At 38.2% G+C, this 18,662-nt stretch overlaps 1 protein-coding gene across 1 annotated transcript in view; it reads right to left on the bottom strand.

Annotated features, from left to right (window-relative positions):
• The window catches only part of TINAG (tubulointerstitial nephritis antigen), a 44,241-nt gene that overhangs the window by 9,071 nt on the left and 16,508 nt on the right, over positions 1-18,662 (bottom strand). Inside the window, exons 7-9 of the mRNA XM_010076954.1 lie at positions 11,667-11,847; positions 11,168-11,213; positions 6,411-6,516 (exon numbers count right to left, since the gene is read on the bottom strand). Of these exons, the coding sequence (XP_010075256.1) occupies positions 6,411-6,516; positions 11,168-11,213; positions 11,667-11,847 (333 nt within the window). The remainder of the gene's footprint in view (positions 1-6,410; positions 6,517-11,167; positions 11,214-11,666; positions 11,848-18,662) is intronic.

Genomic DNA, 18,662 nt, shown 5'->3' with positions numbered 1-18,662 from the left:
GGGCTAGTGGAGGGTGTCCCTGCCCATGGCAGGGGGGTTGGAACTTGATGATCTTTAAGGTCCTTTCCAACCCAAACCATTCTGTGATTCTATATAGGCTCTCCGATGTGCTTGTGGCACTTCCACTTTCTAAAGAGGATGTTATGTATGAGGACAGGCTGAGAGAGTTGGGGTTGTTCAGCCTGGATAAGAGAAGACTCTGGGGAGACCTCACAGCAGCCTTCCAGTACCTAAAGGGGGCTACAGGAGAGATGGGGAGGGACTCTTTATCAGGGAGCATAGTGACAGGACGAGGGGTAATGGCTTCAAGCTGAAAGCGGGTAGATTTATATTGGATATTAGGAGGAAGTTGTTTCCTGTGAGGGTGGTGAGGCACTGGAACAGGTTGCCCAGGGAAGCTGTGGATGCCCCGTCCCTGGAGGTGTTCAAGGCCAGGCTGGATGACTCCATGGGGGGAGTTGGAACTAGATGATCCTTAAGGTCCCTTCCAACCCTAACCATTCTACGATTCTATGAAATTGAGAAAAGAATAAATCAAAATATATACACACTAACAGCCTAGATGTGCATAGGGCTCAAACACCAGGCAGAAAGAGAAAATTTTGTCATATATCAGCCTATAGATAGAATAGGGGAAAGAAGTCCAGAAAAGAAAAGATCACAAAAATATATCCTAACAATGAAGTAAGTCCCAGTGGAATTAGTTCCCAAGTGGAAATGACAGAGACTTAAAAGTGAGTTGATAAGTTCTTGGACAACATCCATTAGAGAACAATATTACATTTTCTGGAAGATGACCAAAATATTCTAACAGCACTTTTTTGTCTCTTGCTTTTGTGATTATTCCAGCTTGATATTTACTCCAAATGACTGACATTTCAAAAGCGAACAGATGCTGGACCTCATTACTCACAAAGACAAGGAATCTATTAGGGTTATTTTTACAAAGCTTTAGACCACTGATGTCCCCACCTTTGGTATTTTTAGAAAAAGCTTTCAACCTTACCCCCTCAAAAATTTCCATTTTTATTAAGAAGAAAAAGCAGATATTTTGAGGAATCATTAAGGAGAAGGTCTGCCTATCAATTACTGAAAATTACTTTAAAAAGGGAATTTTTTTCTATGTGACAAAAATGTCCTGTAAGAAATACACGATTTAGCATTTCCAAAAGAAACCATCATGATCTCCAATCAAAAATAACTTTGAATAAAAATAAATGTTTTCACCAAGCTGCATTCACTCCCCTTCAGGAGGAAAATTAGGCAAGGTATTTCCGTTTACCCAAGGGAATACAGCTCCTACTGACCCTATAAAGAAAATTCTGGTGCTCTTTCAGATAAAACGATGAGTACTTTTGTGCTACCAAGAAAGGATTTTCATAATTTTGTGTCCTGTTTTATATGGTAGAGGCACCTTAGCTGTGTTTTTCAGTAGCAACTTTCCCTTGGTGTTAACTCGGTAAGAGCAGGCCCCAAATGCACAAAACTTCCTAACAGTTAAAAAACTAGAATATGGAGACTGTTTCAGTATTCTTCCGCAGAATGGAATTTGGTTTTGTTTGAGCATTTACTAGTTCTTTTTCAAGAAACTGTATCACTATAATGAAGGTGAACTTCACAAGACCAGTATAAAGAAAATTTTCTGGAAAAAAACACACAGTAGTTGATAATTAAATATAATTGAATAAAACAGTAATAAAACAGGGAAGTAAAAAAGCTAGATATGCAGCCTAACATAGCAAAAAGAGTTACTAGCAGTGGCTTCAAAACTGAGGTGTTTTGTAGGAGAACACAAACTAGATTCTACCATGCTTACAATCAGCTTTGTAGCTAAAATGCTGCTACCAGGAAATATGGCAAAAACATCTGAAGAGTGTGCTAAATAATATTATACAAACTGAATCCTTAAGACTGAAGATGTCAACTTAAAAGAAATAATGCCTTAAGAGTAAAGAAGAATGACAGGTCTCAGATCTCAAGCTATAAATTCCTGCAGATCTGTTGATGTTAGTGGAAGTCAGTGCTTTGTGTTAACCAAGGAGTTAAACTGTTTACTGAACATCAGTGTTCTAGAAATCAGCATTCTGCATCACCTTCCTAACTTCTGCTGTTCAACAATTAATATCTAGAACAGACTCTTCTCACATACTGACAGACCTCATCTACCAGTCAAAACCGCACAAACAGCAAAATACAATTTTAAATCACTCCTGAAACATTTTTTTCAACCATTTCAACTCACAGTTACAGTTTACCAGTTATACAGTTCGTAGGTTGAGTGTTAGATTCACTTAAGTCACTGAAAAAACTACAGATTTAAAGGAATAAATCTAAGATTAGTCTCTGGTTTGTTTTTTTGCAATGGCTCCTCCATGTCTTTCTAGAGTGTGCGTGCATTGAAGGTAGGATAATGCCTCATCCTGTCTTTACAGACAGAAGCAATAAATTTGTTAAAAAACAGCATAGGTAGAGGATATATAAATGAAATGTATGTATTCTGTTTTTAAGGTTATGGTCTTTGCTTATAATTTGCTTTGTCAATTTTTTCCTAATTTTCTTGGGTTTTAAAATATTTTAATGTCTGTAAACTTCTGCATTCACATGGATCTTAAGGTCAAATAAGACAACTAGAAAACCTCATATAACCTCCAATATAACCACTACATAAAACTTAGAATAGAATATTTCTGTTGGAAGAGACCTACAATGATCATCTAGTCCAACTGCCTGACCAATTAATGGCTGACCAAAAGCTAAAGCATGTCGTTAAGTGTTTGACCACCTTCTCAGTAAACAAATGATTGCTAATCAGTCAAAAAAAAAAAAAGTCAGAAAGTCCTTTTGTTACTTAAGTTACTTTATAATGCCATTACAAGTGGGATTGGTCTAGTCTAACCTAGACATTTTAATGTTAGCTAGGTATGTCTGATGTTATCCTCACAGGTTCTTTCCTTGTCAGCAAAGAGAAATAAGATCCAACAAAGCAATTCAACTCACCTTAAGATAGATACCTAGGGTAGATGAATAGCCATGGGAGGTAAAGAGAACCATGGCTGCCTAGCAGAGACATGGGAATCTAACTCCTATATATCAAAACTTAGCTGTTACATATCCTAGTCTCAGTGACTCACTTTTTCTGCCTACATCCCTGCCTCTGGAATACAAGACACAAAAACTGCTTGAGAGATCCCACTCTCTAAATGTCAGTGGGGTCAGTCCATCCTGCCTTCAGATTGCTGAAAACCTTATTTCATTGTCCATAGAGACCATGATCAAACTAAAATAGTCTGCTACCCACATCACCCCCTGCCTAGCTGTTCCACATTTTCCTCTCCTGCTCCCATGCTGTTCTCCCTTTTCCCATTCTCTTCTTGAGCCAGAAGTCACACAGCACTCTACTGGAGATAGACTATCAGAGCTGATTTTTTAAATAAGAAGAGTTTAAATAATAGAAAATAACTAGCAATTTCAAGTTACAGAAAAATGGAAACCAGTCAATGCATTTACAAACCTTATGACCTTAAAGATCATCAAGTTCCACCCCCCCTGCCATGGGCAGGGACACCCTCCACTAGCCCAGGTTGCTCAAAGCCTCATCCAGCCTGGCCTTGAACCCCTCCAGGGATGGGGCATCCACAGCTTCCATGGGCAACCTGGGCCACTGCCTCACCACCCTCACAGTTTAAAATTTCTTCCTAATGTCTAGTCTAAATTTACCCTCTTTCAGCTTATACCTGTTACCCCTTGTCCTCTCACTACACTCCCTGATACAGAGTGCCTCCCCATCTCTCCTGTAGCCCCCTTCAGGTACTGGAAGGCTGATATTAGGTCTCCCCGGAGCCTTCTGTTCTCCAGGCTGAACAACCCCAGCTCTCTCAGCCTGTCCTCATAGGGAGGTGCTCCAGCCCTCTGATTAATTTTGTGGCTCTCCTCTGGACTCTCTCCAACAGGTCCATGTCTTTTTTATGTTGTTTGATATTACAAATATCAACTCAATATGGTCATTCATCATGACTGCCTTTTACAAATATTGAATCTCTTTTAAAGAAGGGGTTATAAGTAAAAAAAGCAGACTACAATAAACATCAACCCACACAAACCTGCATTTTTCACCCTATGTGTCAGCACGTCTCTGTTCCTTTTCTCTCTCCAGGAACCATCTCAGCTAAGTAGAATGCAAATAACCATCAATATTTTTATTTGAAGTCCAACTTTAATCAGGTTCTCATGAGTTTTTTATTTAGGTCAAGGAGTTTACATTATCCTTTGCTCAAAAAAACCCCATCCAAACTATATGTACGTGGCAAAGAACTTATACCTGGGCCATGTATTTTACATTCTAATTAATTTAAAATATTGAATGTTATGAAAAAGTGATAGGTTGATCCTCAAGACATTAAAATCTATACAAAAGAGTATTTTAGACTTCATGGTGCAGAATCACAGTTTATGACTGGATTTATCATCCCTAGAAACTCAAGTGCACCTAGCCTTGGGCTCAACCAACCTCCAACTTGCCAAACTTGAAACAAAGTTTTACAGTTAAATTACTCTGCAAATATTTTTTTGTATGGCATAATCTCAGAGGTCAGAAAACCTATGCATTAGACAATGAAAGGATGGGTAATTCATTATATTGTTGGATCCATTGGATACTTCAGCAATGTTCAATGGAACTTAGTAAGTAAAGACATTTCCCACATATTAAACTCCAAATCAGGCTGAGGTTTGCTAAATATCATCGCCTTCAATTTTCTTCTTTTTCTTTCACTTCTCATGTCCTCCTTCTGTATGTCAGACCACTTAGCTTTCCTCCTGCTCAGTGTTTTGCACTCACCATTCAACACAATCCTCTGCAGTGAGCTGCTGGTCTTGGTCAAGATGCTCAGTTTTTTGGTCACAAGTGGCTCCTTGCCTAAGGGCTGCTATCTCTTCCTTGCACAGCCTCTCAGTTCCCATTTAAATCAACACCCACTTCAGCACATTAATAGCCCTCCTTCTCTCTCCCTCCTTGGCCATCACTTTGTTCCTCTGTGCCATTCTGGCTGAATCACTCACCTCAGTATACATTCAGCACATATTTGGGGCATCATGTTTAGGAGAATAGCTGTCATCTTCCTATGTGCCAAGCATGCTTCATAGCCCTCCCAACACCTGCACTCAGACTCACAGCAGCTCATTCCTGAACTGAGTTATTCAAACTGCATTGCAAATTTTACTGTCTAATTTTATTGGTTTCTCGTGACCTTTCAGATATACTGTAAATACATACACATAAACCAATACATACCAGCTGTCCTTCATAAACATCTTTTCCTTATTCAGTCCTCTATTTTTCCACACTAAATTCCAGTTTCTCCCTTTCATTGGTTCACAACATTCACTATAAGCTTTTCCTCTATTAGTCTGAGTCAATACTTTTTGCCTCTAGGATGATCTTGCATAAGCCTACTGCTTCTCTTTGCTGCTGTGCCACTATCAGGCACACTCTTGTAATTCATAGGCAGCAGTGTCCACAACCATAGGCATTTCCGTGTCCTCTACAAGGATATCTTCAGTAGGATCACAAACACAAAATGCACTTTATTTCACAGCTTTAGTTTCTTGAGCTACATGCTGAAGATGCTCTCAGTAATCTTTCTAGCACAGGCCTGAATAATTATTTATTTGATATCCTAGATCACCTACAAAATATTTGTTTGAGACTCATCAGTTCTCTGTGTAAGTACTCACTTGGTGAATTAATAAATTCATCCTTGCATATTCCCTCCATGTCAAAGAATATCTCACATGGTGTGTTCTCTAATTCAGGTTTATTCATTATTAGATAGTTGTCACCTTAATATAGTGGCACTGATCTGCATTTGAGGGGAAATCCACTAGCTTATTATACACACTCTTCTGCAGCAGTTTCAGTCCTGAGTGTATATTCCTTGTGCATACCAAATAAAATCTGCAGCATCCCAGCAGCAGTTGATTTTCTTTGGGGTGTAGAGAGCCCAGACTGCTGTGCCAGTAAGCTGTGATTGTTAATTAGACCACTGGCAGTTTTTATGTTAGCATTTACATTCTGCTTTGATGGCGTGTTTGGAGAAAATTGTGTCAGTTTTGTTCACAATTTGACATGTACATGGAATATTTCCGAATACTCAGCAAAACATTTTAGTCTATAAACCCGCATATTTTAAGTTTTAGAGCAAATATTACTGTAGACTAAAAGATGACGGGTCTCTTTCCAGTGTTCTCTAAAATTCTCAGGTATGTGAAAATGAAACAGCAACGATCTTATATTGGGAGCTAACAGTGCTCCACCTCTGACAGTGAAACCTTTGGGTTCCAAACTGGTCATTGACATTTTACTACCTTCATGATGGGCAGAAGAAAAAGGTAAAAGAATACATTTTACTTACCCAATGAGTTTCACTGAATGAGTTTTCCATTTAGATCCTGCTTTCCGGGAGTGTCTATAGATGCCCTCTTTGTAAAGGAAAAAATCTTCATACACTTTCATTATAGCTAAAAAACAGTAGGAAAAATCAACATAGTCAACAAATATTGCTTCTATTCTTGTTTCCTCCTTGCATTTCACCACTGAGGTTTTTGTTGTCTGTGGGACTAAGTTTACCTAGTAATTGCACTAATTCACTAATTGCTCGGAAATTCCCTGCTGTGAGTGAACCAAGGGAAATATTCCAACAGAATTCTCTCAGAGATCTCTTGACAAGTTAATTGTGTTTCCCTGTCATGGAAAATCATGGACTTCTTCCAATACAGTAAGAAAAAATTTTGCCTCGTGTAGGCTTACATACGTTTTCTCAATTCCAGTTAAATCCAGTTCAATAAAACAAATCCACTTTTCCACGTTGTTCTGCCACTTTAGTACCATTCGTTTTGCTATATGGTGGCCTACCAGACCCAGAGAAATTAAAATTTTTTTCCAGGTCTACATTACCTTTAGACTGCAGTGAATCAGAAACATTAAATACAAGCTTAACTCCAGATTACTTTATCTTATGATTTTAACAGTCTTTAGACTGCCACACAGTTTGGAACATGAGAGTTACTGAAATAGTTTCCTAAAGTCTTGCACCTTGGGAGTCCCATAAAGTACAAGTTTCACTGGCCATTGTTATGTGGTCAGAGCATTCACAACACATGTACCTGGTATAGATCTGCAGTATCCAGTAAGCTGAGCTCATGCTGCAGTTTTTTCTGTTTGGCACACTTTCAAATTTCTTTTTCCTACCTCAATATTTTGATAAACTTGAAGGAAACCGACTATCTTTACAGCATCTTGGCCTCTATCATACTTGGTTGAAAACAGAAAACATTAATTAATTTTAGGGGATGAAAGAGAACAGCTCAAAACATGGTCAAATGAGCCCATTTGCCCAGGAAACCTGGCTAAAAATGTACTTTGCTAACGAGGTCACTCACATAAAGTATGCAGGTAGCAACACATGGAGAATAAGCAGCCATGATGCTACCTAAGTGGCAAGTCTGGGGAAGAGCTATATCAGTTAAATCAGAGGAAAAGTTCAATGCTTTCAATGAATAATGTTACAGCTTCTGCCAAGCTGCCTGCAGAACCAGAGCTCACACATATTGGCAGCAACAGACCAAGTGGAAAACAGCACAAAGTTTCTTCTCTGTTTCTGGCTGCAAGTTCAGGACTCCATTGGAGCTCTCTGCAGAGGTTTCCCGCTCCCTCTGCCCCCAGGCTCACCAGTGTGTAGAGCTAGGAGTTTAACTCCTGTGGCTGTCCCTGTACTGCTCTGTGAAATATCAGCTGTCAAGGTTTCTGAGCTGCAGAGGAGCCTGTGGATGGAGAGGTTTAAAGCAGTACAAAGGAACAGAGAGGGGGAAGAAGACTCCCACTGGCCTCAGTCCAGGTGAGGGTGTCAGAGGAGAAGTGAAGGGATGAGTCATTCAAAAAACTACTGCAGAGACTTCCCAGGATCTTGGTTTTGGTACCTTGGCCAAAGAGAAGCAAGGAAACATGGCTGGGTGCAAGGACTGCAACATTCACTTCTCTCATGGGACATCTGAGGCTAGATCTCATCTATCATCAGCATGAGACAGGAGAAGATAGTTTCATTTCTAAATCACATTATTCTTTGAAATAAAGGTCTGTATGTTCAGTTTCAGAAAATAATTTATTCTTTATCAGGAAGTCTAAAGTAAACACATGTTCGTGGCTCTGTGAAGAAACACCATACTTAAATTCTTTCCACTGAAACGAAATAGAAAGTTTTGAAGTGTGTTTCCAGAATAAATCTAGTTTACACAAGAAAATTTTATCCATGATTACATATTGTATCTACCTTTAGTGTGTGTATAAATTTGTATATGTGTGTAAACATATACGCTTAAGTAGGTACCCTGCAATCAGGAGCTAAATAATGGTACAGTCTTTGGTGTTAAATGGGCTGGGTACATGAAGTGCAGGGTGGACAGAGAAATGATAATTCAAAATCAAGCACTGAGATGTTTTCATTTATTTAGTGACTTTTTCCTGATATGGACTGTGATTTGGTCAGGATGAGATGGTCACAGGCCGCCAGCCAACTTTTTTTCCCTCCCATGTAGAAGAGACTTTAAATTTTCCAAAATGAATGGATTAATTATTAATGAATCAGAAGAGGCAGCGATTTTCATAAGGTTTGACTGTAACTCATACATGAGCTACCTCAGTCATACTGAGCTGTCAGATCTATGCATATAAATGCACCAGATTATAAGATTCATTCCACTATGGATTCCTCTGCATAAAATTCTTAAATAAGAATTTGTGTCTCTAAGACATATGAAGATGCAAAAAACCTAAAAGTAGTTGCTACAAAAGGAACTAAAGCATAGCACTTACATTGATGTAGCCTAGTGCTTTCTCCAGATTGTGATAGCTGAAATTATAAGTTTTGGAGGGTCAAAACTTTGATGTATTGCCAACAATGTGTTAGCTTTTGTTTTGACTGAGATGGACTAATGTGATAGAAAGGAATATTTCCTTATGTCAGTGCTCTAACTATCAGAGTATTTCCTAAAGTCCGTAAAAAAAAAAAAAAAAGATGAACACGCGATATTAAATTGTCCATTTGGATGTTTTCAAAGCATTAATGAAACTTCATTATGTTTATTTGAAAATGGACTTTTAAAAAGCTAGCGTTTCATCATTTGCATCTGAAAGTGCTAATTGCTCAGTTCCTGTACCATATACAACATTGACGTATGTCAGAGAGAAATTGTCATTCAAACTCGAAAGCTGTGTAAAAGAAAGTTTTCAATTACATTCCTACACCTACTGTTTCCCAATTGTAAATTTTTTTTCTTAACTTTGACTGTGCCCCCAAATCCAAGTAAATTAATCATCAAATAGGATGATTTTCTACATCATGATCTTGAAAGAATCTTGAATGTTTTCCAGCTATTAAACATTGCTTAGTACATTGGCTAAGACTGGCCACAAGCACTTTGGAAGTTCTTGGGGAATTACAAGAGAATGAATAATGGAAAAATCTCTTTTAGTATCTGAAGATCATTTGCAAGGTGTTTTGGAAAAAAAAAAGTATTATACGGTTTTAAAATTAGAATTATGCCTGATTGCATTTGTAGTATGGGAGAAGAGGAAAGAGAATAAGTCACAAATTATTGGGTCATAACTGTGACTCATTTAAAAATCTCATTATAGCAAAAAGAAAAAATGGAAAGTGTTTTCACTCCGTGATATATGCTCTTGGTTATATACTCTTCTTTAGATCTTGATTTTTCCACATACAGCATTACCTTAACCTGATACAGACATTTCGTCTGAAAAAGCATTGACATTTCAAAAACTTATATGAATTATTGAGTGGTTAAAACCCAAAAAATGGCTGAATATAGATTATTTTATGTGGAAGATTTAGTACTGACAGATTAATCCTGTGTATTACATGGGCAAACTGTGTATACATGGGCTACGAATGCAATATTAGAGAGAGGTCTGAAATTTTATCTTGAGGATCCTAATTTTTTCATTTCCTTAAGACCAGAGGAAACTAGTGTTCACTTCTAGATCAAATGCAGCGTGGAAGAGAATATTTTCCTTGAGCAAACATACTTGGGCAGAAGAAAAAGACTGAGAATATTGATCTTGTTAAATCTGAGCTTCAAATTAATTGCAACTCTCCACATACAGAGCTTGAAGAAGCAAATTCAACTATATGATGCACTGAAATGAATTAAATCTAGTAATCAAGACCATTTCAATAATAAATTGGAGGTTATGATAATTCATTATATAATTGAGAACAGAAGAAATGCAGAAGTCCCCTGAAGTAAAATGCTTTGGTTTTGCATCAGCCATTCATCCAAGAGCGGTGGACATGACCTTTCCCCATCACCCCAAATCCCTACATCCCTCAACCTCTCCAGTTACACTGTCAGGGGGTATGAGCAGGAACCTGCATTTTCAGGTGCTGTCAGCACCATCCATAACTGCAAACGGAGCATACTCAGGCTAAACAACTCCTGTGTGTTCCCTCACTCCCTGGTGAAGTATCTTTATTTCTTTAAAGGTCCAGCATCTTCATTGGAGGGTTCAGTGGAAAAATTCAAGACTGGTAGCCCTCTACAACCAACAAGGGCATTTGGATTCTGAATGAAGTTCTGAGAGTGTTCCAGCACTGAATGGTTTGCTGGAGGGCCCCTAGGCTGCAGCATTGCCTTCAGAGGAGAGTGGGCTTGGTGGGCTGGCCTCAGCCAGTGCAGGAATCAATCCCAGCCCTGGAAATTTTGCAGAGCTTTGCTAACACTTAACTCCTCCTGTACAGCCCCAAATTGCTGTTTCATCAATGAGCAAAGAACTATCATGGGGAAAAGGCACATTTCCAGCACAGATATTTTGCACAGACTTTCAACAAATCCAGCTCAAGGTCATTTTTGCTCACTATAGGAGCTGATGTATCGCCACCTTTAGGGGCACTACGTGCCCACCAGACATCCCTGGATGAACTGCAGCGCATATGTCTGGTTTATTCACTGTGGAATGCAATCTGTATTTTCTAATATTTTGATACAAGGACATCACAGTGGGATACAATTTGTATTTTCTAATATTTTGATACAAGGACATCTCACACTTTAATTGTTTCAATAATAATATTATCATCTTCCAAACTTACCATACCTTGCACTGGTCCTTTGTCCATTATTTCTTTCATTATATCAGTTTCCTGAGGGGAGGTGAGAGAAGGAGCAGAGAGAACAAGGGAAGATAATACATTGTATTAAATAAGATTAAAACTCATCCTAATTTATTCTTGTGTACATATACATATAGTATAAATGTACCATTGTACTTGTATTTCTGACAGAGAATATTTGGTTTTTCAAATTAACGAGACCTTCAGAAACATGTTTAAGAAGACCTAATGCACAGTTATGACTGCATACTTTCTTTTCTATCCCTAATTTCTATAAGGTCATAAAGCAGCAGCCTTAGGGAGGTGGTGTAAAACTGAGAAACTATAAAGAATTTAATCTCTTCTGAAAACACAGGGGTAATATAAAGGAAAATTCACAGGTCTAGTCTTCAAGTAAAGTGAACATCTTTCTATATTCCAGATAATTTTCAAGCCCCAAAGGAGAAAAATGGGTGAGACAATGGGTGAACAGAATGAACTTACTTTTGAGGACACCCTGTAGTGAGAGGCACATCGGTATAACCGATTGGATTCTTCTAAAACATTGGGACATGGCCCATTTGTGTAGTTTTTTCCATATTCACTTGACACATAACAATGATTTTCACCTGATGGCTCCAGGTGATTGTTCCAAAATGATGGATAACATGCATAAGATACAACCCTGTTCAGATATTAAAAAAAAAAAAAAGTTGATAAGAAGTTTACTGAAACACTTTTTCAGTTTTAAGTTTTTAACTATTTTACAACTGTTGTATTTCAAGTAAATTTACAGTGTCACTCATTCTTCAAAAATGTGAATGTGTCGTATCTTCAAGTGAAAGACATTTGCTTTAATTCAATTTAATTCATGCAATTCAATTGTATGATGTTTAGGATTAAGTTTCAGTTGCAGTAGTCCTCTCCCCACCCTTCTCCAAACTGATGTAGGGTAGAAAATGTGTTTCAGCACTTGTCACCTAGTACATTCACCTCTTTAATGATGCATGAAAGTTCACACTGAAGATCAATAAATTACCAATGCTGTCAATGGGATCAGTTTACGAAAAATAACTTGTGAAATGGGCATATTTGCAACAGAATTTTTTTAAGGGAAATGAACATTTTTATAGTTTTATCTACATTTCTACAGGAATGCTGGTGAAAAGCTACAGATCTTTTTATTCCTTTTAGCTAAAGAGTCTTTGACTTTCCATTTTTCTGACACTACAAAGGGAACATTGACTCACATTTTTGTGAACATTTGTTGAGACACAAAGTCCTTTATCCATTTTTTAAAGGTTTGGGTACAAATAGTTGGTCTCCTGTAAATGTGGTGCTTTTTCCCAAGAGAGGTACAACCCTTATTGATTAATACCAGTAGCTTTGTTGATACTAACAACAAACTTCAGGAAGGGGTGTACCTCCTTAACAGACAACTGAACCTCTATTACCAGAAATACATAGGAGATAAGTACAAGTGAGAACATAACCTCAGGAGACCTTAAGCACTGAGCTTGCAGTACGTTAACAAACAATCCAACCGTAGAGCAGTACCAGGGGAAGCATGTGAACTGGGACTGGTAAATGGATTCCTCCATCTTGAGTCACAGGGGGAAATAATAAATTATCTGGAGTGATGCTCACAGGAAGGACTTTGCCCAGGTTGAAACACTGACAAAATATATGACATAGAACAGGTGAGACTGGCTAGGTATCAGAGAGGTGGGACTTATTACAATTTTACAGTTTTGCTATTTTAAAGTAACAGTCAGGCTATTCCTTCCTTAATGGAAAGACAGGTTTGTGCCTGGAAGTGAATGTGGAACAAAGGACAAACAGAGACAAACTTTGTGACTTATAAATACATGGCATCTAATGTGCACAAAAGGCTGGGGACTATCTCAGGGAGCTCAGGCCACAGGGCTCCTTCTGTCAGTTCCTGGTTATTGACAACAATGACGTCCTCAAGGAAATGAAAACGACAAATTTTGCTGTATCACAGGAGTATGTGTATGGCCTTTACAGCACCTGAAATCATCCTGTCTATTTCTTAGAAAAACATCCATCTCAAAATATTTTCTAAATGCTGGGAGAATTTTTACTCAGACATACAGCAGTTAAACTTTTCCTAACACTTACTTATTACAAATTTGCATTAAAGTTTTCAGTGTCAAGGTTTTAGTGTTTATCTACAGGAAATATGACTCATTTTTAATACTTTTAAATGAAATTCTATATTCTACAATGAGGTTAATTTAAAAATATTAAGTCCAGTAATCACTGGGCAGTTTCTATTTTAACAAAGATTTCAAAACCACAGAAATCCATTTATGAAAAGAAGCATGGCAGAAAATGTGCAACAGCAAATACATGACTTGTATTTATTGTTTTAAATGAAACAAAGACAAATCTTTGAATAACAAAGAAAATTTAATCTGTCTGATGCATTTCTAGTTGCAGGCTTCAAAGACTCCAAGGGATTTAACACCGATGTCAGAGGAGTGGTTGTGGAGCAGCTGTGATAACTCACCTGAGACTTAAACCCATGATAATTTTGGATTTGAAAATCTCCAAAGTGCTAAATCAAATGAGCTTGGAAGCACAGGTTAAGAGCCCTCATTGCATCCAAGAATGGAGAGAGGCAATGAAAACAAGAGATGGTATCAATGAAAGGTAAGGAGGGGTGTTAATTCTTTACCTTGGCAATACATCAAATGAACTGCTGTTTCATACAGTAAGTTTGTTTCTTTCAAGTAGCTTATCCTTAATTGCTTAGACATTTTGACTCTTCGACTAACTTCCTTTTTACTTCAGTAAGTGAAGGAAAAAAGGCATATATTTAAAATGCACTTACTAACAATCTGAAATGCTCAAATAAAGGCATGCCAAATCTTCCACTTAGTATTTTATCCTTTTTATGAGATATTGGGACCTCCTAGTTTTCTACATTTTACTGTTAGTTGTTTCCAAAACAGTATACACATTACTGTGATAATGCCATGGAGGCCCGTGAAAGGGTTTAATTTAAAGAGCATAATTAAACAGTTCACTGAAGCAGAATATTTCAAAATAGGCAGTCCTATAAAAAGGATATGTATTTAAGTAGTTCACCAATTGTACTGAACTTTCTGAATCTAAAGAACTGAAAACTTTCCACGCAATATAAAGGATAATAATGTGTGCCTGTGTATACTTAGTTGTTGGGATTTTTACAAGATGAGCACATATATGCCTCGTCTACCTTGAACAAAACATGGCATTTTTCCATTGGCATTTGGTGGCAGAAAAACTGACCCTGAGGAGAATGTCTTTTTGCTTACCAAATTCTTGCTGCCCAAACTAGATCAACACACCCAGGAGCTGCAAAAACAACAATTCTGCCTACATGAAAAAGGATTGTCCATCTGAGGTTGTTAGGCTGTTATTGCTTAGGTCTTTGGTCTACTCACTGGCAACCCCTTTTAATCTCTTCTGAATGCCCAAAGGTGTTCTGGATTCTCAGACTTCCAATGGGGAATGGTAAGTATTTAGGCCAAATATACACAGGCTGTTAATACTCATTGTATTTTGCTCTGTTTGTTGATGCATTGATCATGCTTGTTTCTATTGCTGGGTAGAAAGAAACACTTGGTTTGTATACAGTTTTTGGTATACATATATATTTTTATAAAACATATCTATCTCTATATACATAATCATTTTAGTCACCACTGATCACAGATTTCCAAAAGAAATAAGGGATTGCTGCTAAGTGCCATCAGGCCTGCAAGGCAGGTAAGGTGAGCAAATACACTCCTCAGAGCATGATCTAGCATAAGCAGGGCAGGAGTAGGTGATTGCAACCCACTGTAAGGAATGGTATTTGCACCTATCCTTCAGGTGTACTTAGAAACACCTCAGAGGGAAACAACAAAGGAGAACTTAGTTCCTGGGGTAGAGATTTTTTTTTTCCCTCCTTTCAGATGGATTGTCCACTGGAGTTGTCACAGGTTCAGCGTGGATGGGTCTTACTTCTGTGGCAATGGAAGTGAAGCACCAAATGATAGACAGGCACGCTGGAGCTGTGTGGTAATCCAGACGTGACGGCTCATTCTGAACTAACAGTCACTTTTGAATCTTTTCACTGACCATAGTTTCTGCAGTCATAGTTAACATAATTTGACAGCTTTTTGCTGAAATTTGGGGTTGTCCATGCTGAAGCACCAGCACAACAGGAAACATCAAAAACATTTCAAGGAGAAGATCTTGCCAGAAGAGTCATAGAAGAAAAACTGAAAAAAAATGTGGCTGTGTTTATGTGTACATACACATACACATATACAAAAATACTACTAGGAGCAAGAAGCATCCTGGGAGAAGCAGCAAAAGTCTGCAGTGTGTTCATACATTCTTAGCAGAATTCATCTGAATTCATGTTTATGTGTTCAATCTAATGAAAATTTTTGTGGTTTTATTGTATTTGTATGCTTGGATTGTGAGATGAGAACATGATTTAGAATCTTAATTATGTTATTAGCAAGTTGGTCAAAACTAATAACAAAAATATCCTTATCATACCCTGCAACTGCTAAGAGCCCAAGGTGTAAATCAGATCAAGCCCTGATTAGAGCCAGTATTTGGACTCAAGTGTGTAACCTTTTTACTACCTGAAAATGAAATGTTTCTTCCTCATTCTTAAAGACTATAAGCTTTTTATTTCCCTTAGCAGATCAAATAGATGTTTTCAAACCACATTGATTCCTAGCAAATCATGGCTTGTAACTGAAATGCCTAAAATTAATAATAATTAGAAATAGCATACAGATTTATTTAATTAATGGAGGAAGACAGAGGGAGACAGCCAGAGTTAAAAAGCAATTCAGCTCCACTTATAGCAGATTTCACTGTTAATTGGGTCATCAGTGATTCTGAAAAGTCAGATCTCAGCACTGGCCTAACCTCATTGAGCTTTATGGAAGTCTTTCATTGGCTTCACTGGGGATAGTTTAGGCCAGCACTCGATTTTCCTGAAAATCTATCAAACTCCAGAGGTAAGCACACTTCAGAAATCAGAAAACCAGAAGCTTTAAAACAGCATTGAACACCTGCTGTGAAAATTTACAAGCCCACACAGAAAATCAGTGTGCTTTCTCCCTGTTGCAGGGCATGGAGATAACGAAAATAAATTATTGCAATATACTGGCTCATAAAATAAAAGTCACCTGAAAGTGTGAGGAAGCAAGCACTATTTAACAGGGTTCATTCAAAAAACACTTCAGATTTTTATGCCATAAATTTCCACTTTTTTTTCATTGTTAATGAATTGTTATGGATTAAGGGGTTCCAGCTACAAAAATGCTTAAATTATCAGTCCAGAGAATCAAACAAAAAGGTTAATTCCTTTTTATACTATTTGCTCTTGGCCACTGTCAGAGGCAAAATATTGGGCTATTGACCTTTGCTCAGACCCAGTATAGCCATTCTTGTGTTCTTCCAGTATCTGTCCTCATAGATATTTGGATATTTTCCTTAAGGTGTTTGTTTATGTCTGGAAGTGTTGGAAGAGGATTTGAAATATCATTTGAACTTGAGGAAAGAAAATCAGGATTTAGAAATATTGTTTATAAGAATAGGTAAGTAGAGATATTTTCATATGTGGCACTTTGATGGCAAATCAATCATAGGGGATAAGAATGGGTAGCAGGCAAAGGTCTGTAAGAACACAGTGGTGTTGTACATGTTGGAGCTAGCTCCACGGCGATAAAAAAGCTGGATGAACGACTAAGAAAATAGCCTTGGAATGTGGAGATTTACTGGAGATCTAGACAGTCTCCAAAAACTTGTGGTGATTCTCACAACCGCCCTGCAGATTCTTTACTCAGTGAGCTGCAAGGGGCTGGTGAATACCATGAGGTGTCTCAGGTGGTTGGGCAATAGTGCAAGTACTTGGGACTTTGGAGGCAAAAAGACAGTTCACAGGTGTGCTCTGGTGAGCTGAGGTGCTCTGTCTGTATGCTTCCAGGCTTACATCAGTTAGAAAGCCTGCTCTGCACACCAGTTCCACACTGATACTCTGTGGTCAGTTGGGGAGCAACCTTCCCACTGCTGCATTTACACCAGCACGAGCTCCTGTGTGGGTACAGCTATGCTGATAACGAAGTGCCTCATACAGCTTCAGCACGTCTTGCTTTCCTTATTAAAATAAGCTAAGTCTTGTATATGTAAACTGCCTCTGCAGAATAGGCTGCATCACTAACCATGCTGCTTCAGGTAAAAAAAACATACAGCTTTCGGGTATAGGAACAATCTTGTTATTCTAGGCTCATGGTGGTTATGCCCATACAGAGGTGACAGTCAGAGGGAACAGAAGACTAGGGGGTTGTCCTATTGCTGTGTTCCTTAGGGCTTTTCCTCTAAAAAAAACTTGCTCCAGCCTTTGCGGAGATAATACTCTTTAAAATTGATCTCTTACCTACACTGGCAATTCTTGTACTCCTGTCCTTAACATGAAAGGCAACTAAACAGTCCAGTGAGAGAGACTTGTATTTACTCTCTCTGTGTTAAGCTATAACTTTCATTTCTTTAGGAATGAAGCCTTTGCCCCTATGAGGTGCTGAGGGGCCTTTGCTGGGTGGAATCTCTTGCTGCCCACTGTAGTCACTCACCTAAAGGGTCTCCCACTCAAAACCTAGATCAAAACTAGTTTAGTGTTCAGATCATGAGACAGAAAGACAGAGGAGCACTCGGTGTAAACTCTCCCCGTAACAGTACAAAATCCTTGTCAGGTCAGAAATAGTTCAGTATATTTGAAGAAAGCAGAAAGACCACTTTGTATACTGTGTCCATGTGAATGTCAGCGCTTTGGTCTTCACCTGGATCTCTGGGCTGCCATGTCAATTGTGTTGTCTGGGACATCACATCTGACATTCTTTTGCTCTTTACATGGCTTGTTTGTTTGTTTGGTTGGTTGGTTAAAATTAAAAGTTGACAGACAGCACACTTGAGGTCTCTCTGTCTGTCAGTATCAGGTATATCAAAGAAGAAGTAAGGGATGAGAGTGTTTGAAAGTGAGAGAGGAAATAGATTTTGGTATGGAACAGGAAGTACAAAAAATTTTCAGATAATGTGAGAAACAGCAGAATGTAATTACACAGAATATAAAATCTGGTTATTGCAAATTCTTCTGGAAGCCATTTGCAGGCACACGAAGTTCAAGGAGCTGCCTGGGAACAAGCAGCACAGATTTACCATGGCAGATTATGCCTCAGCATGATGAGATGATAAGATGAGATGACCTGATCATGATGAAATTACTGACTCTGTCAAGAATAAGAAAAGCAGTGGATATATATAATTTACTTGACTTTAGTAACATTTTCAACATGACTCCTGTGGTGCTGTTCTAGTTTACTGGACTAGATAAATCACTTACAAGGTCAGTAACTGAACTGGACCGGCATGCTGAAAGGTCAACAGAACAAAGCGACTGGTGTCTGTATACTAGTGGTATTCCTCAGG

The sequence above is a fragment of the Pterocles gutturalis genome, unplaced genomic scaffold, assembly GCF_000699245.1.
Source record: "Pterocles gutturalis isolate BGI_N339 unplaced genomic scaffold, ASM69924v1 scaffold8758, whole genome shotgun sequence".
Taxonomy (NCBI): Eukaryota; Metazoa; Chordata; class Aves; order Pterocliformes; family Pteroclidae; genus Pterocles; species Pterocles gutturalis.
This window is presented reverse-complemented; position numbering and strand designations above follow the sequence as displayed.